Genomic DNA, 16,413 nt, shown 5'->3' with positions numbered 1-16,413 from the left:
TGTAAATGTAAAGCAGCAGCATGGAGTAGGGCATTTACTGGGTTACACTGGGTTTTCAGTCTGAGTTTGGGGGCAGTGGGAGGAAACCCTGGGAGGTTGGGAGGGGAGAAAGTACCAGATGAGATGATTGGGCAAGGAGGCAGGAGGCCAGGGAGCAGAGCACAGGAAGAACAGTCCTGAGTTGGAAAGCTGGAGAGTCTGTGTGTGTGTTTCTGGGCGGGCGCTAGCCATGGATGCCCACCCTTGCTCTGCTCCATCGGTCTTTTCCTGCCTCTTCCTGCCTCTGGTGCTGTGCTGAGGCCCACCTCCCAACCCTTGTAGCCTTCCATCAGCCATCATTGTGTGGGGCTCAACTGTGCCACCCCCAGACACTTTTTAAACTCTTAAGTCACAGCCGTGACCACTTCCTCACACCAGCCTCTGCCTTGGGCTTGTGCCCAAGCCATCTCTGACCTGCATGTGCCCGTCTGACCTGTATGTCCTGTGCCGTATGTATGGTTCTGTGATTTCCTTGTGGCCAGCTGTCTCAGGCTCTTCGGACCTGCATGGAGAGCTACTGGATTGGGGCAGTGGGTGGGGAGAGGAAAACATCTTTTCGACTCCTGGTTGTCCAAGGTCCCCACTCTTGCCATGGAAGAGACCACATTTTGGTTTTGCTTTGAGGTCCTGGCTCCGGTGGGAGTGGGGATGTAAGAAGGAAAATAATGCCTAAAGGATGCTGAACCCATTACAAGGTTATAGAAACTTGGCTTCTTCCCTGGATTATTGTCTTCTCTTTGGGGCTCCCAGTCTTGCCTCAGGCCCTGGAGTAGAGAAGAGCATGGACCTGCAGTTCGATACCCATGGAGGAGTTCTCGCCACAGGGGGAGCTGACCCTGGGCAGGGCCTGAGCTATGTCCGAAAGCGGGGGTTTGGGCCGCTACCTGGGGAGATGTGGCAAAGCCCAGCCTAAGCTACCTGTGCTGGGTTACAGGGCCTTCTTTGCTCCTGTGCACAGCGCCAGATAGTCCCGTCCACAGCCAGGTCTTCCTTTCCAGTGGCTCTCTCACAGCAGACCACTTAGCCCAGGGCCCTGCTCTCACCCCCGGGGGAAACAGGGAGCCAGCACCAGAACCAAAAAAAAAAAGAGGAACTTTGAAGGGGAGGCAGAGGGAACCCAGATGTCTCTGCAAGGTGCCCAGTCCCTTCTGGAAGGTCTTTAGAGACAGGCTTTAACCTGCCTGCAACCAGGGGAGGTTTGGGGGAGGAGCCAAATACTGTCACTAGAGCTGCTCCTGAATGTTCCCTGGGGTTTCTTAGTGTCATTTTGTGCCCCTCAGAGCGGGTGCTGTCACAGCAGGGGTATTCTGGGTGCGTGTGCCTCATGAGAGACCAACCTTAAGGGCGTTGTCCGTGTGTGTAACAGACGAGTGGAGTTGATGGGGCTGTGGGCAGAGGGGAGTGTATGAGAGGCTGGTGGAGCAGTGAGGCTCCTGGCCCTGCCCAGTCATGCCTTGGCCCCAGAGAGTACCGTTTCTGGGATGGCCCCTAGCCCAGTTTCTTGGACCAGACTCTTGGGGATGGCGGGGGGGTGGGGGGGGGGGGTTGGGCAGGGAAGGGGAGGGAGGAGTCAGAATCTGTTCTATGGAGGAAGAAGCAGGGCGGGTTCTGCGCAGGACTTTGTCCAGTCGTGTGGAGGAGGAGGAGCCAGCAGAGCCCGGCCGTTGCTAGGAGACCGAGGAGCCGTGGCTCCACCCCCAAGGATCAGAGGAGGGTGGGTGCATGACGTCAGGTGGAGCTGGTGCTGCGGCCACTGAGGCTGCCATCAGCCTTAGCTGGTGAACTGGGCCGGGCGCCTCTCCGGTGCCTGCCGGAGCCTGGCCGTCCCACTGCGCACCTGCGGGCGGCTTCTGCGTCTGAGCCACAGCCGTTTGCGGGCTGGGAGGCCGGCCTGCCGGGAAGCTGAGGCTGCATTGTTGGGATTTGATGCACTAATCTCCTGTCTCCGCCGCCTTTCCCTCTGTTCGGTCTCTTTCCCTCCCTCCCTTCGTCTGTCCTTCCTCTGTGTGTTTGTCCATCCTCCTCTGTCCCTCCTTTTCTTTCCTCTCCTGGCTTTCTTTGGTTTTCTGCAATGATGAGACAGGCACCGACAGCCCGAAAGGTACTCTTGCTTGCTCTGGTCCTGCTGCCGGGTTGCCAGGGCGATGGTGGCAGCAGGCTGCTGGGGTGGGGGTGGGGGCTGATTGACTTCTTCTGTCTACCTGGTTGGGGGAGGAGGGTGGGGATGAAGTGGGGGGGGGGCAGGGAGAGGTGTGTGTCACTGCCATGCCCCACACCCTGGGCATTTGCTCCCTGCTTTGGGCTCTGATTGTGTGTTCTGGGCCTTGTACCCAGTGGCCTCACAGCCTTGGGCTTCAGGCAGCTTTTGCTGCAAACTGGCTCTGGGAGTTTCCTGTGAGAGGATGTGGGGAAGCAGGTCCTGGTGTCTTCATGCCCCTAGCAGGCCTGCCTCACCCTTAGCCTTTGCTAGGAACCCTCTTGGTTGTACTCCCAGCATCCCTTCTCCACCAGGGTTTGTATTAAAAGGCTTTTCCAGGGTGGGATGGGGACCCTAGAATAGTTTTTGACCCACAGCTATGGAGGCTCAGCTCAGGGTAGGAGGGGTGGGGTTTGGTCTCCTTGGACTCAGTGTCTCCTAGAGGTAGGGTCCAAGCCAAATCTGTTTTTGCTGTTTTGCTGTAAGATACTGGGTAGCAGGAACACAATTTGGAACTTGGGATTAATCATCTATTTTGGTTTAGGTCACTAGTTTCTCTGTGCTGCTGCCCACCCCCATGTCCTTTCTTGCAGCTGGGTGGGGTTACTTTGCTGAGCTCTGGGCTTCTGGTTAATGCAGTATTCATGGTCCTGACACCTGAGCCCTCTGCCCTAGGGATGGGGACTGCTGCAGGATCTGGTCCTGGGGGAGGGGGTGGGGTAGGGAGGAGGGCAGCACTGTTTTGCCTAGGGGGCCTTAGCCCCCCTGCTGGGGTCATATCACTCACTTCTGGGCTTCTAGCGTCACTCTGGTCACGTGGTATTTCTAGGGGGTCTTCTGTGGAGTCTGGCACTTGAAGGAAGGGGCTGACCTGGGAAAGTCCTTGGGAGTGGTGGGTGGGCGGGGCTTCTGGCTCTGGGCTGGAGTGCCAGAAGGACTGTCTCTAGGGACCTCCACCAGCTGCTGCCTTTGGTCCCCTGTGGCTCAGCCTAGGAGATGGGGACTTCTGGGATTTTCACGGTGTTTGAAGGGGTGAGGTCTGCAAGGGTTGGGCATAAGTGGGGCAGAGGACCAATGAGGAATAGGATTCTGAGGTCCCGGAGTAGAAACAAGGTGATTCACTGGAGGGAAAAGGGGATGGGGTGGGAATGGGAGTGGGGAGGCAGCTAACTGTAATGCCATTCCTGGTACTTCTTCTGCTCTCATTGCTGTCCCTTCTGCTGTCTGTCTTTCTGCCATTATCCTTTCTTTCCTGACTCCTCCTCCTCCTCTGGCTCCTGTTGCCTGTCCAGACCACAACTCGGCGGCCCAAGGTGAGAAAAAAAAGGCCTCTGTACAAACCACTGCTGAGTGTAGACTCACATTTCAGGCATGTGCATGTGTGTGGGCCTGTGTTTGAGCAAGTTAAAGGTGGTCGCAGTGCATCCTGGGTCCTCTTTTTCAGAGGAGTGAGGGGACTGAGGGTGGTGACAGGCCTCTCTTGGGAAAATGACTCTGGCTCTTAGGAGGTTGTCTGAGCCAGTAGCCTGAGTGCAGAAGAGAAACGAGAGTGATTGTGGTCCTTTAGGGCTGGCTTTCTTGAAGAAGGGCATTTTGACTAGTTTTTTGATGCATGAGTGGGGGTGGAGGTTGGAAGAAAGGTGAGGAAGAACTTGGCACTGTCAGTGTCAGGGGATAAGGACCTGGAGTTATCTGTGGGTAGCATGTGATCTCTGAGTGTCAGCACATCAGGAGAGCTTCAGGGCTCAGTACTGCAAGGGAGAGCACTGGGCAGGCCTGTCTGCTCCAGGGCCTGGGGCTTCAGGGAGCTCTGCCCCAGTCCCACTGGGGCCTGGGTAAATGTTGCCTGGTTAGAGCCCCTTTGTCTTGGGGGGAGGGAGATGACAGAAGGTTGGCTGTACTGACCATGTTTCAAGGGGGAGCCTAGGAGTACAACTTTCACTTTGGCCCTTTTGCCTGAAGGGTCCCCTAAGGTAGACAAAGGGAGGGAGAATCAGCTCAACTCCCAAAGAGTGGGATACAGAGCTTGGTACCCCCACTTTTAGCCCAGGCTTCTCTGGGAACATGAAAGTTAGAGAACAAACTCCAATTTGTTCTTTTGCTTTGGGAATGACATTGAGGCACTTTTTCTTCCTGGGGAGGAGGGTACAGGCCCAGAACAACGATAGGACTGGGAGTATTAAGAAATTGCTAGAATGATCACAACTGGGTCACAGAGGGGAGGTCTGGGGAGTAAGGGATTCTGTTCTAAGGGGGTAGTGCCAGAGCTGGGAGGAATGTGGGGTCAGTGCCAAGGGAGAAGCATTAAAATCTCATGTCTTCTATCACTTCCTCCCTTTCTCCTCTGCCCGCCTCCTGCCTCCCCCGTCCTTTGTCACTGTCTCTGACTCTGTCATTTTTCCTCTCCCCTTCACTCTGCTTCTCTGTTCTCACTGTGCTTTGATACTCTCTCACTGCCCTTTTCCTTCTCTGTCTCCTTTCCTTGGCGGATTCTCATATTCTGTCTTTCTCACCACCCCTGTTCTTTTTCTGGCTTGCCCCTGTCCTCTCTGAATAGCCCACCCGCCCAGCTAGTACTGGGGTGGCTGGGGCCAGTAGCTCCCTGGGCCCCTCTGGCTCAGCATCAGCAGGTGAGCTGAGCAGCAGTGAACCCAGCACCCCGGCTCAGACTCCACTGGCAGCACCCATCATCCCCACACCGGCTCTCACCTCTCCTGGAGCGGCACCTCCACTACCTTCCCCCTCTAAGGTAAGGACTGGGGTTGGAGTGAAGAAGAACCAAGACATAGGGGGGCTTGTGACCCCAGGCAGGATCTTAGAAATTTTCCAGGGCTGGGGGAGACCCAGAATTTGAATCCGAAGGGTGGGGACATAGCATATGTCCATTGACTCTGCCATTGACTCAGCTACCCTTTCTTTTCTGCCCTCCTTCCACACTTTCCCCTTATGCACCCATCCTTTCTCAGATGTTTGTAGGCCACTTTTGCTTTTGACCCTGGGGCTGGAATGATGTTTGCTTATATTCCTGTCCTTTCACTCCAGCTCAGCTTTGGTGGGGTGGAGGAGGAGGCTGTGTACCTACCGAGGGGTCTCTCCTTTGTAGGAGGAGGAAGGGCTGAGGGCCCAGGTGCGGGACCTGGAGGAGAAACTGGAGACCCTGCGGTTGAAACGGGCAGAAGATAAGGCAAAACTAAAAGAGCTGGAGAAACATAAGATCCAGCTGGAGCAGGTGCAAGAATGGAAGAGCAAGATGCAGGAACAGCAGGCAGACCTGCAGCGACGCCTCAAGGAGGCGCGGAAGGTGGGACTTGGGGGGAAGGAGGTGGCTGGGGAGCTTGGGACCCAAGCCAGTGAACTGGACACTAGGCCGGAGGACCCTGGAATACCCTGTGAGAAAGCGGGCATGAGGCGTCTCTCTGCTTGCACTCCCACCAGCATTCCCCCCTCCTCAGGAAGCCAAGGAGGCCCTGGAGGCGAAGGAACGCTACATGGAGGAGATGGCTGATACTGCCGATGCCATTGAGATGGCCACTCTGGACAAGGAGATGGCTGAAGAGCGGGCCGAGTCCCTGCAGCAGGAGGTGGAGGCATTGAAGGAACGTGTGGATGAGCTCACCACTGACTTAGAGATCCTCAAAGCTGAGATTGAAGAGAAGGGTAAGGGGCCAGGAGCTGCTGGGGGCCAGATGGTGGGCTTGGAGCTGTGTCTGAAAGTGTTAATGGTCTTCCCCAGGCTCAGACGGGGCAGCGTCCAGTTATCAGCTCAAGCAGCTCGAGGAGCAGAACGCCCGCCTGAAGGACGCCCTGGTGAGGTAGGGTCCCCTCCCTGCTTGGCTCCGAGGCTCACTCTCCTGTCTCTAGAGTGCCCATCGCCAGTGACTCAGACACAACACTTTCTCCCTTCTCCCTCCCTGCTTCCCCACAGGATGCGGGATCTTTCTTCCTCAGAGAAGCAGGAGCACGTGAAACTCCAGAAGCTCATGGAGAAGAAGAACCAAGAGCTGGAGGTTGTGAGGCAGCAGCGGGAGCGTCTGCAGGAGGAGCTGAGCCAGGCAGAGAGCACCATAGATGAGCTCAAGGAGCAGGTCTGGGGAGCCCAGGCCCTGGCCCAGGGGACCCCTCTCCTCTGAGGCTTGTGCCTCCTCTTTCTAGGTACCTTTCAGCAGCCGTTCTCCCTGTTCCCTCCCTGTAACACAGGTGGATGCTGCTCTGGGTGCTGAGGAGATGGTGGAGATGCTAACAGACCGGAACCTGAATCTAGAAGAGAAAGTGCGAGAGTTGAGAGAGACCGTGGGGGACTTGGTAAGAGAATAGACCCCTGACTTCCCACCCTGATGGAGGGCATTTGGAAGGCACTTGCTGAAAGAGGGATTGATGCGACCCCTGACCTTTGAGCAGGCTATGTGGCGAGCGGCCCCTCCCTGACCTGCTACCCTGACTCTGCCTTTCCTTTGCCCCGACTGCCTTGTGGCCTCCCAGGAAGCGATGAATGAGATGAACGATGAGCTGCAGGAGAATGCGCGCGAGACAGAACTGGAGCTGCGGGAGCAGCTGGACATGGCGGGCGCACGGGTCCGGGAGGCCCAGAAGCGTGTGGAGGCGGCCCAGGAGACGGTTGCAGACTACCAGCAAACCATAAAGAAGTACCGCCAGCTGACCGCCCACCTGCAGGTGCCTGTGTACCCCCTGCTGTCCACCCACAGTCACCCCGGGCTCCCTCGTGACCCAGCCATGCCTCATTGCTGTCTCTTCTCCCAGGATGTGAACCGGGAACTGACAAACCAGCAAGAAGCATCTGCGGAGAGACAGCAGCAGCCACCCCCGGAGACCTTTGACTTCAAAATCAAGTTTGCTGAGACTAAGGCTCACGCGAAGGTCAGGACTGGGGAGTGTTGGGGCATCCACCCTGGCTGTGGCTGTGGGCTGCTCTGATATGGTGTCTGGACTCCACGTGGCTGGAGGAGGGGATGCTTTGCATGGTGGTCTGGAAGACTCCTGGCGGAAACTTGTCCCAGAAGCAGGGGTCCTGGTGGAACAAGGCATGATAGTTCCGAGGCTCTCTTCAGCCTGGCTGAGAGCCCATCTACCTGTCCACTTCACAGGCAATTGAGATGGAATTGAGGCAGATGGAGGTGGCCCAGGCCAACCGGCACATGTCCCTGCTGACAGCCTTCATGCCCGACAGCTTCCTTCGGCCAGGTGGGGACCATGACTGCGTCCTCGTGCTGCTGCTCATGCCTCGTCTCATTTGCAAGGTATGGCCAGTCAGTCTAATCACGTGTTCAGCAGGACTCTGTTGAACTTGCTGTGTAGCAGGTCTGGAGGATGCCGAGTGAAGAGAGCAGTCAGCGTCCCTGCTCACAGAGAGTTTATCTTGTAGTGGAGGAATGCAGTCAGCTAAGTCGCAGATGGATGTGTATTACAGGCGCTGGGTTGTGAAGGGCGGGTGGCTTCTCTGAGACAGCACTATTGGGGCTCTGATTTAGATGGCAGGGTGGAACCAAAGGAAGAACATTTGAACTGAGACCCAGAAGATGACTACGAGTTAGTGGGGGGATAACCATCAGGATAGAATTCAAGTAAAAGGGTAGCAGAAGCAGTAGCTTTAAGGCAGGAAAGAGCTTGGTCCCACTGGTTCACTACCCTTTCATCTTCACATCCCAAGTCTTCACAACCGCCAGTAATCACATCATTATCCTTTCCCTAGGTGAGACTCCCTACCCATCTAAGAGCTGTTTCTGCTTTCCTCCTCCACATGGATCCGTGTGTGCTCCCCCCAACCTAGTTGCTCAGTTTTGTGTCCTGTGTTCCCGAGTCTGTGTTCTCCATCCTCTACTCTGAGCCCCAGGTTTCTGGTGCTTCTTCCCACAGGCAGAGCTGATCCGGAAGCAGGCCCAGGAGAAGTTTGAACTAAGCGAAAACTGTTCAGAGCGGCCTGGGCTCCGAGGAGCTGCAGGGGAGCAGCTCAGCTTTGCTGCTGGGCTGGTGTACTCGCTGAGTCTGTTGCAGGCCACACTCCACCGCTATGAGCAGTAAGTGACCCGCTGGCCCCTGCTCTGGGACCACAGGGCCAAGATTGGATGGAACTGAGATTGCCTGGCAGGCTTTGGCCTCAGAAGACCCTTCTCTGGTCTCTAGCGCCCTCTCTCAATGCAATGTGGACGTGTATAAGAAGGTCGGCAGCCTCTACCCTGAGATGAGTGCCCACGAGCGCTCCTTGGATTTCCTCATTGAGCTATTACACAAGGATCAGCTGGATGAGACTGTCAACGTAGAGCCTCTCACCAAGGCCATCAAGTATTACCAGGTCTGGGGCAAGAACTCAGGCTTGGCACAGCAGGGGGGGAAGGTTTCTCTTGCTGGGGCGGTTGCCAGTGTGGCCGAGGTTGTGTGTCCTAGGCTGGCTGCTTAAGGCTTGGCTTGCTCCTAAAGGAACTTGCCTGAGGATGCAACTCCTTGGGGACTCAGATTCTCTTACACCTCTGGAGTCCTATGATGACCGGGGCTCAAATTGTAGTTTGGAGAGAATTCTCCATCCTTCCAAGATCTAAAGGCTGTCTCTCTGTCATTTCTCCTCAGCATCTGTATAGTATTCATCTTGCCGAACAGCCCGAGGACAGTACCATGCAGCTGGCTGACCACATTAAGGTGAGGCGTCTGGGCCAGTGTTTGAGCCCTCTGTAGAGATCAGCAGTGGAGGACATCAGGTCAAGAGATCTGGCCCTCAAGGGCCGTCCCATAAGACTGGAATAGATCAGGAAGTCAGAGAACCGAAATCTCTGTTGGCGGAGGGTGGGGACTATTTAGAAATGGTGATGGGGCAGAAGGGCTCCTGTTGGGGGCTGACAACCACACGTGTCTGTCCTTACAGTTCACCCAGAGTGCCCTGGACTGCATGAGCGTGGAGGTGGGACGACTACGTGCCTTCTTGCAGGTGAGAGCACAGCCAGACCTCTTTGACCTCCTCTTCCTCGTTAGTCCCCACCTCCTCACCTCCAGCCCTAATGCTCTTTTGGTTCCCCATCTATTTCCTGTTCCCTGAATAGGGTGGCCAGGAGGCTTCAGATATTGCCCTCCTGCTCCGGGACCTGGAAACATCGTGCAGTGACATCCGCCAGTTCTGCAAGAAGATCCGGAGGCGAATGCCAGGGACAGATGCTCCTGGGATCCCAGCCGCACTGGCATTTGGACCACAGGTTTAGGGCAGCGAAGGGGGGAAGGAAAGGAAGCTGAGGAGAAGCAGGAGGGGCCTAGAGCGTTGAGATCTGCATCTGGTCAGGGAATAAGAACGGTCTTGAGGTAGCTGGGAGCTGTGGCGCAGGACCCAGGGTGGGCTCCTGACTTTGGGCTGTTGCACAGGTATCGGACACACTCCTAGACTGCAGGAAACACTTGACGTGGGTGGTGGCCGTGCTGCAGGAGGTGGCAGCTGCTGCAGCCCAGCTCATTGCCCCACTGGCAGAGAATGAGGGGCTGCCCGTGGCCGCCCTGGAGGAGCTGGCTTTCAAAGCAAGCGAGCAGGTGGGCCTGGACGGCTGGGCAGAGGTGGTGGTGGAGTCTTGTGGCCAGTATGGGATTTTCACTGCTGCCCTTGCCCCTGTAGATCTATGGCACCCCCTCCAGCAGTCCCTATGAGTGTCTGCGCCAGTCGAGCAACATTCTCATCAGTACCATGAACAAATTGGCCACAGCCATGCAGGAGGGCGAGTATGATGCAGAGCGGCCCCCCAGCAAGGTGGGTAGGGAGCTCTTTGGAGGATTCCAGAGGCGCCAGACTGCCAGAGCTGCTGCTGGTTGTGGGAGGGTTGGGAGGTGGGAGAAGGGAATCTGGAGAGCACCACCCTGCTTGGAAGGCAAGGCTTTCCCTATACCCAGATCTCTCTGGAAGGACCATGTTGGTGACCTCCTCTACCCATCCCTGCCTTCTGCTCCCACCTGACCCCTAGCCTCCCCCAGTTGAGCTGAGGGCTGCAGCCCTCCGTGCAGAGATCACCGATGCTGAAGGCCTGGGCTTGAAGCTTGAAGATCGAGAGACAGTTATCAAGGAGTTGAAGAAGTCACTGAAAATCAAGGTGAGGGTATAGGGTAGGCTCAGGATCTGGGGGGCCAGGAAATGTTGCTGAGGTACAGGACAGCATTGAGTGTTGGGGATCTCCTGGGACTGGGACTGGTTGGGAGTTGAGGGGAGAAGTGGCACCTGTGATCAGTGGGGGGAGCACCTGTGGGCCCTTCGCAGCTTTCTAGCTCGTGGCCTATCCCGGGTCCCTCGGGCCCATGAGAGGATGTAAGGGAACTAGACACTCTCTGCCCTTGCCCAGGGGGAGGAGCTGAGTGAGGCCAATGTGCGGCTAAGTCTGCTGGAGAAGAAGCTGGACAGTGCTGCCAAGGATGCAGACGAGCGCATCGAGAAAGTCCAGACTCGGCTGGAGGAGACTCAGGCACTGCTGCGGAAGAAGGAGAAGTCAGGCACCTTCCCTGGGTCCCTGCTTATCCCACTCCTCCTTCCAGCCGGCCATTCTCCCTCCTAACCCATCCCCCTACCCAGACCCTCTCAGAGTGAGACTCTCCCCAGGTGAGCAGGTACCATTTTCCTTTCCCACTGCCAACCCCATTGTGTCACCCCAGTCAGAGCATGTGCTGCTCCTGGCTCCTCACTAGCAGGGCTACTCCGAGGACCTGTCAGGACTGAGAAGTGGGGATGGGGCTCCGGGGAAGGGACACTGCCTAAGCCCAGATTCTCTTTCACAGAGAGTTTGAGGAAACGATGGATGCACTCCAAGCTGACATTGACCAGCTAGAGGCAGAGAAGGCAGAGCTAAAGCAGCGGCTGAACAGCCAGTCGAAGCGCACGATCGAGGGGCTCCGGGGGCCCCCTCCCTCGGGTATTGCTACCCTGGTCTCTGGCATTGCTGGTGGTGAGTGTAGTGGGACAGGCAACGTCGGCCCAGAGGAGAATGAATGGCTTCCCTCCTGTCCTTGGCCTCAGTTTGACTTCTGCCCCCCTCTTACTGGATGTTCAGCCAGGAATGTGTTCGCCCAGTTTTGCTCTATGACAGCTTTTTACCAGGCTTTTTACTTCCCCTGAAGATACGCGCAGAGACCCCCTGATCAAGGTGGGGCATTACCAGCTTGTCCGTGGAGCTCAGAATTACGACGACAGTTAGACTCTAGCAGATGTCCCTTCTGGGTCTGGCCTTTCTGTGCCAGCCCTATATCCCAGAGGGTGATCAGCCTACAGCAGATTAGGCTGACTCTGTTGCTGTATCCAGCCATGCTTGCTCTTGATTGCTCCTCTGCTTGCACTTTTTATTTCTCCCTACTGAGTTTTCGTGGCTTTACCCTGTGGTGTGCTTGTCTCTTCCATTGCTGAGTTCTCCCATTTCCACTTGGGGCTTGAGTTCTGACCTCTGCCTGGTCTCTAGTGTGGTCAGGGCTCCTTACCTGGAGTTTTTCCGGTTCTGAGGCCCAGTCTTCCCAGTTTTCCTGGCCATGTTAGTTTTTGTCTGCTCTGTAGTTTTTTAGTTTCTTTCTTACCTCCAGAAGACAGACTCCTTGCCCTGAAGCCCTCAGGATCTCCAGAGCTCCCTCCAGAGCTCCAGAGCTATGCCTGTCTTGTCAGTTGGCCTTTCCTAGGGTCTTGTTCCCATCAAAGCCCCCCTCACTGGTGCCTCTTGTTCTTGGGAGGTGACTGAGTACTTGTTGGCTTTGGACTCCTGTGGTACAGTTGGTTCCTGTTCCTTAGGCAAGGGGTCTCCAGAGTTACCACATTGTGTTGTTGTAGCACAGGCTTTCTAAACAGATACTGGTTCTGATTCACAAAACTTCCCACCAAAAAAGCGCATCTTTTGCCCCAGAACAATGGGGAACCCGAGGAACAGGGAATGCGGCTGCACCTTCAACTTCAGCTTTGCTGCTGCGGAACACTAAGGGTGCAGACATCTTGGGGTCTCGGGGTCTCGAGTACATTCCGTTTGCCCTTCTTGGAGATGGAGTGTGAGGCAGGGAGCAGGAACGCCTCCTGCCCCAAGTGCTTCCTGCAGCGCACACTCCTGCTGCCGTTCTTCCTCACACTTTGCCCCTCTTTCACGCAGAGGGCAGGGGCAGGGTCTTGTTGGAGGGGGAGTGATGGTTAGGAAAGGGTTTTCCTATAGGTCATGTCCAGGATTCCTCTGGTGTGGCCCCTTAACCCCCAAGTTGTCTAACTCCTCTTTCCTCTCTTCCTGCTCCCACATGGGCTATCCCGAGCACAGAAGAACAGCAGCGAGGTAGAGAGCTGCCCTGGCGAGGGGTTACCAGGGCTGTGGGAAGTGGGTCTGGGGGAGCAGGGTAAGACTCCCCCCTTGGGAGCAACCAGGACTGGAGGTGGGAGTGGATAACGAAAGGGGATGAGCAGGGATGGGGCCCATCTTCCATTCTCTCCACTTGGGGCTGATGACACTTGTCTTGGTACATACAGGAGGTGCCCCTGGGCAGGCTCCAGGGTCTGTGCCAGGCCCCGGGCTGGTGAAGGACTCACCACTGCTGCTTCAGCAGATCTCTGCCATGAGGCTGCACATCTCCCAGCTCCAGCATGAGACTAGCATCCTCAAGGTGAGAGGGGTCACAGGAAGGACTGGGGTGCAGGTGGAGTCCACCTGCCCCATTGATGATAGATGGCAGAGCCTTCTGTCACCTCTTACCACCATTCCTCTTCTTCCCCCAACAGGGAGCCCAGATGAAGGCATCTTTAGCAGCCCTGCCCCCTCTGCATGTGGCAAAGCTCTCCCCCTCACCTCACGAGGGCCCTGACAGTGAGCTAGCAGCTGGTGCACTGTATCGTAAGACCAGCCAGCTGTTGGAGACGTTGAATCAACTGAGCACACATACCCACGTAATAGATATCACTCGTTCCAGCCCTGGTATGGACCCACCAACCCGTGAGATGAATAACGTACCCTCCTCCCTTTGCCCCAGGGCTATAACCCCTACCCAGGCAGCTGCCATATTGTAGAGGCTCTTCCTTGCATTGCTTTCTGGCCTTGGTGTTCAGTTTGCTTGATTCACCCGTTCTCTTATGGACCTGCTCCACGAGAGGGTCTAGTATCTGCACTCCTGACCCTTAATCCAGTACAGCTGCCTGCCTGGGCCTCAGTGGGCCTCACTAGCCTTCCTTCCCCACAGCTGCCAAGAGCCCGTCGGCCCAACTCCTGGAGCAGGTGGCTCAGCTCAAGTCCTTAAGCGACACCATCGAGAAGCTCAAGGTTAGCTCAGACCCTGCTCTTCCTCAGTCTACAGAGTTTGCGTCATAACGTTCCCTGCTGGAGCTCTTAGCACATTCATTTCCATAGGCACTCCCAGAGTTCCTCTGGGCCCAGCCCTGTGCTAGACAGCCCACTGGGGAGGAAGTGGAGGGCAAGGCAGGGTTCCTGCCTCAGAAGCTCACTGTCTTGGTGCAAACAGAAGACAGATTCTCATCAACAAAATGGGTTGAACTAGGATCATCTTTAGAGTGTGGGGTTTGGGTGCAGCTTCTTTAGTGCTGAGATCACTGTGGGGTAGAATGGTTGGGGATGGCTTCCCAGAGGCTGTAGAGTTTGAGTTGGGCTTTAAAGGATAAGTATCTGTAAAGTAAGGATGTTGGGTGGGGATGCGGTTGGAGGTGAGAGCAAAAGTATGGTGACAGAGAGGACCAGGTCCCTGCTCCTCCTGATATCAGTGTCCCTGTGAAACCAAGAAGATTCTGGGCTAGCCTGAGGGGGTCCCCTAAATGAACCCTTGTTCTACTCCTTGCCAGGATGAGGTCCTTAAGGAGACCGTATCTCAGCGCCCTGGAGCCACAGTCCCCACTGACTTTGCCACCTTCCCTTCGTCAGCCTTCCTTCGGGTAAGAGGGAGCATGGGGAGGAGGATGGGCAGTATCAAGGCCTCAGGTGGGTCCTTCCCCTCTCCCCCAGAATATGAAGAGGCCTTTGGGGTCTCAGGTTCAACAACTGCACATCCTGAGTTAACTGGCCAAGTTTTACTTGTAAGCAACTCAGGAGTGCTTGTAGTGCTTCCAGAAATTCCAGTATTTTTTTTTTTTAAAGGTTTTATTTATTTGACAGAGAGAAAGACAGCCAGAGAGGGAACACAAGCAGGGGGAGTGGGAAAGGGAGAAGCAGGCTTCCCGCCGAGCAGGGAGCCCGATGCGGGGCTCGATCCCAGGACCCTGGGATCATGACCTGAGCCGAAGGCAGACGCTTAACGACTGAGCCACCCAGGTGCCCCGAAATTCCAGTATTTTAGCAGTTAAACATCTTTTATGACTTTTGACGCCAGGAGAGGCTCAAAACTCCCTTTTCAGACTGATTTGGAATATGTGGTCACCATAGTCTAGGAGCCCCAAAGTCCGTCTCGCGGGGGCTGCCTTTGTCTCAGTGCTCAGGGTCCCTGTCAGTGGTACACAGCTCAGATGAGCCTCTGACCTGGGGACCTCTTCCCCTTGCCAACTCCCAGGCCAAGGAGGAGCAGCAAGACGACACTGTCTACATGGGCAAAGTGACCTTCTCGTGCGCAGCTGGCCTTGGACAGCGACACCGGCTGGTGCTGACCCAGGAGCAGCTGCACCAGCTTCATGGTCGCCTCATCTCCTAAGTGCTCCTTCCGCCTCATCCACCTCTACCCTCCGCCGTCCGGGTGTCACTCTGCCTGATGCACAGCCACCTCAGCTAGTCCCCATTGTAGAACTGTGTGTGCACAGCTGTTCCTGCCCTGTTCAGCTTCACTTCTACCTGTCAGTGCCCTGCCCCTTGACTTGGGTTCCCCTATTTCCATTCCTTGGCCTCTGCCAGGATTTGCTGTTCAGCTGCTCCCTCCTTCCTGAGGGGCCTCAGGGCATGTGGGGGGTAGGCTGAGACCCCACCACCAAAGGTTCAGTGAGGTCCTCCTGATAGAGGACTTCACCCCTTGATTAAAGCAACTCTGCTTCAGTGCTTTCTGTGTGGTCTTGGGAGTGGGACTTGGGCCTTTTGGTTCAGAGCAGGAGTGGAGGAGAAGGGATGCTGAGGAGGCTTTGGCTGTGCCAGATTTGAGGGCCCCTCTCTGTAGAGACCAGTGGAACAGTGTGCCCCTCACATTCACGTGTGGTAAGTTACTGTGAACAAGGGGAAAGGGGCTAGACCAGGGGCTTGGCACCTAAGTTCTTTATGGAGTTAGGGCCAGGACTTAGGTTCAGCCACCCTACCTCCATGCATCTGTCAACCAGTTCCCACTCACAGCAGAGGGACCTTTCCAGAATGCAAACTGGGCCACGTTATTCCCTGCTTTAAATCCTGAAATGGTTCTTCCAACTAAAATTTATAATTTAAATAAAATCCTGAAGTAGTTTCTCTAAGTATCTAGAACTTAAAATTTAAATTCACTACAATTGCACACAAGGCTATCTGGGTTTTGGGTCCTGCCCATCTCTCCAGCCTCTCGTGGGGATACTTGTCCACGTGTGCCTTGTGGCCTTCCTTAGTGAATCCCTGCTGTTGCTTTGCCACCCTGTGCTCTCTCAGGCCCCTTTCCGCTGCCCAGAATGCCAGCCACCTGTCCGCTCCACCTGCCTGCCCCACCCCACCTCAGCTGACATCCTGTTCGTTTATTAAGACAGCTCTGGCATCGCCACCTTAGGAAATCTCCAGTTCCTGTGGCCTGTTGGGTGCTCCCATACTGGAGGGAGCAGAGAATATGAACATTTTTTCCAGAGGTGCTTGGATTTAGTTGCTTTGTTCCTTGACAAAAGGTCTTCAACCTTTGGTTTGCTTTCTCAACGGCAGAATGGGAAGAATGCCTCCTCCCAGGGTTGCCATGAAGGCTAAAAGAGATAACGCGTGCCAGCTTCCAACACTGTGCCTGGTGCGCGGCAGCCTTGCTTCTCTTCCCAGTGCACGCATCTGCAGGACTGCTTCTTAGCGGGAAGCATCTCTTGTCATTGTAGTCATCAGTTAACCCTTCTTCGGTCACCCACTGTAGACAGACTGAGAGTTTCTAGAGGATGTCTTTTATCTCGGCATCCCCCAAAACACGTTTGGGAAGGAGAACTGTGAGTTTCATTTTGGAATGGATATGAGGTGCTTAGAAGAATGTCTGAGTGCTGATGGCCATTGGCAGTTGGAGCTAGCTGGGTCTGGAGCTCAGCAGAGAAGTCTGGATTGGAGATACAGTTTGGGGGATGA

At 55.6% G+C, this 16,413-nt stretch overlaps 1 protein-coding gene across 9 annotated transcripts in view; it reads left to right on the top strand.

The window, feature by feature from the left end:
- DCTN1 (dynactin subunit 1) overlaps positions 1–15,186 on the top strand; it is a 30,886-nt gene extending 15,700 nt beyond the window's left edge. For 3 of the 9 annotated variants that reach the window (XM_081796606.1, XM_081833721.1, XM_081833719.1), the window contains exons 6-32: positions 2,123–2,140; positions 3,529–3,549; positions 4,794–4,985; positions 5,340–5,537; positions 5,689–5,893; positions 5,970–6,048; positions 6,162–6,321; positions 6,434–6,538; positions 6,716–6,907; positions 6,995–7,111; positions 7,339–7,491; positions 8,108–8,268; positions 8,375–8,543; positions 8,816–8,884; positions 9,108–9,170; positions 9,283–9,432; positions 9,596–9,757; positions 9,840–9,971; positions 10,183–10,308; positions 10,555–10,697; positions 10,985–11,151; positions 12,487–12,501; positions 12,693–12,826; positions 12,942–13,134; positions 13,397–13,476; positions 14,010–14,099; positions 14,711–15,186. In XM_081796606.1, coding sequence (XP_081652732.1) covers positions 2,123–2,140; positions 3,529–3,549; positions 4,794–4,985; positions 5,340–5,537; positions 5,689–5,893; positions 5,970–6,048; positions 6,162–6,321; positions 6,434–6,538; positions 6,716–6,907; positions 6,995–7,111; positions 7,339–7,491; positions 8,108–8,268; positions 8,375–8,543; positions 8,816–8,884; positions 9,108–9,170; positions 9,283–9,432; positions 9,596–9,757; positions 9,840–9,971; positions 10,183–10,308; positions 10,555–10,697; positions 10,985–11,151; positions 12,487–12,501; positions 12,693–12,826; positions 12,942–13,134; positions 13,397–13,476; positions 14,010–14,099; positions 14,711–14,848 — 3,432 coding nt within the window. In that variant the 3' untranslated portion in view covers positions 14,849–15,186. Of the gene's footprint in view, positions 1–1,774; positions 2,141–3,528; positions 3,550–4,793; positions 4,986–5,339; positions 5,538–5,688; positions 5,894–5,969; positions 6,049–6,161; positions 6,322–6,433; positions 6,539–6,715; positions 6,908–6,994; positions 7,112–7,338; positions 7,492–8,107; positions 8,269–8,374; positions 8,544–8,815; positions 8,885–9,107; positions 9,171–9,282; positions 9,433–9,595; positions 9,758–9,839; positions 9,972–10,182; positions 10,309–10,554; positions 10,698–10,984; positions 11,152–12,486; positions 12,502–12,692; positions 12,827–12,941; positions 13,135–13,396; positions 13,477–14,009; positions 14,100–14,710 lie in introns of those variants that run through there. The other 6 variants (XM_081833722.1, XM_081833723.1, XM_081833720.1 and 3 more) reach the window with 6 other exon arrangements.
- Positions 15,187–16,413: the final 1,227 nt, after the last annotated feature.

This window comes from Leptonychotes weddellii, chromosome 10 (assembly GCF_054177405.1).
Source record: "Leptonychotes weddellii isolate Sample4059 chromosome 10, ASM5417740v2, whole genome shotgun sequence".
In the NCBI taxonomy this organism is placed as follows: Eukaryota; Metazoa; Chordata; class Mammalia; order Carnivora; family Phocidae; genus Leptonychotes; species Leptonychotes weddellii.
Note: the sequence above shows the minus strand (reverse complement) of the source record. Positions and strands in the feature narration are given on the sequence as shown.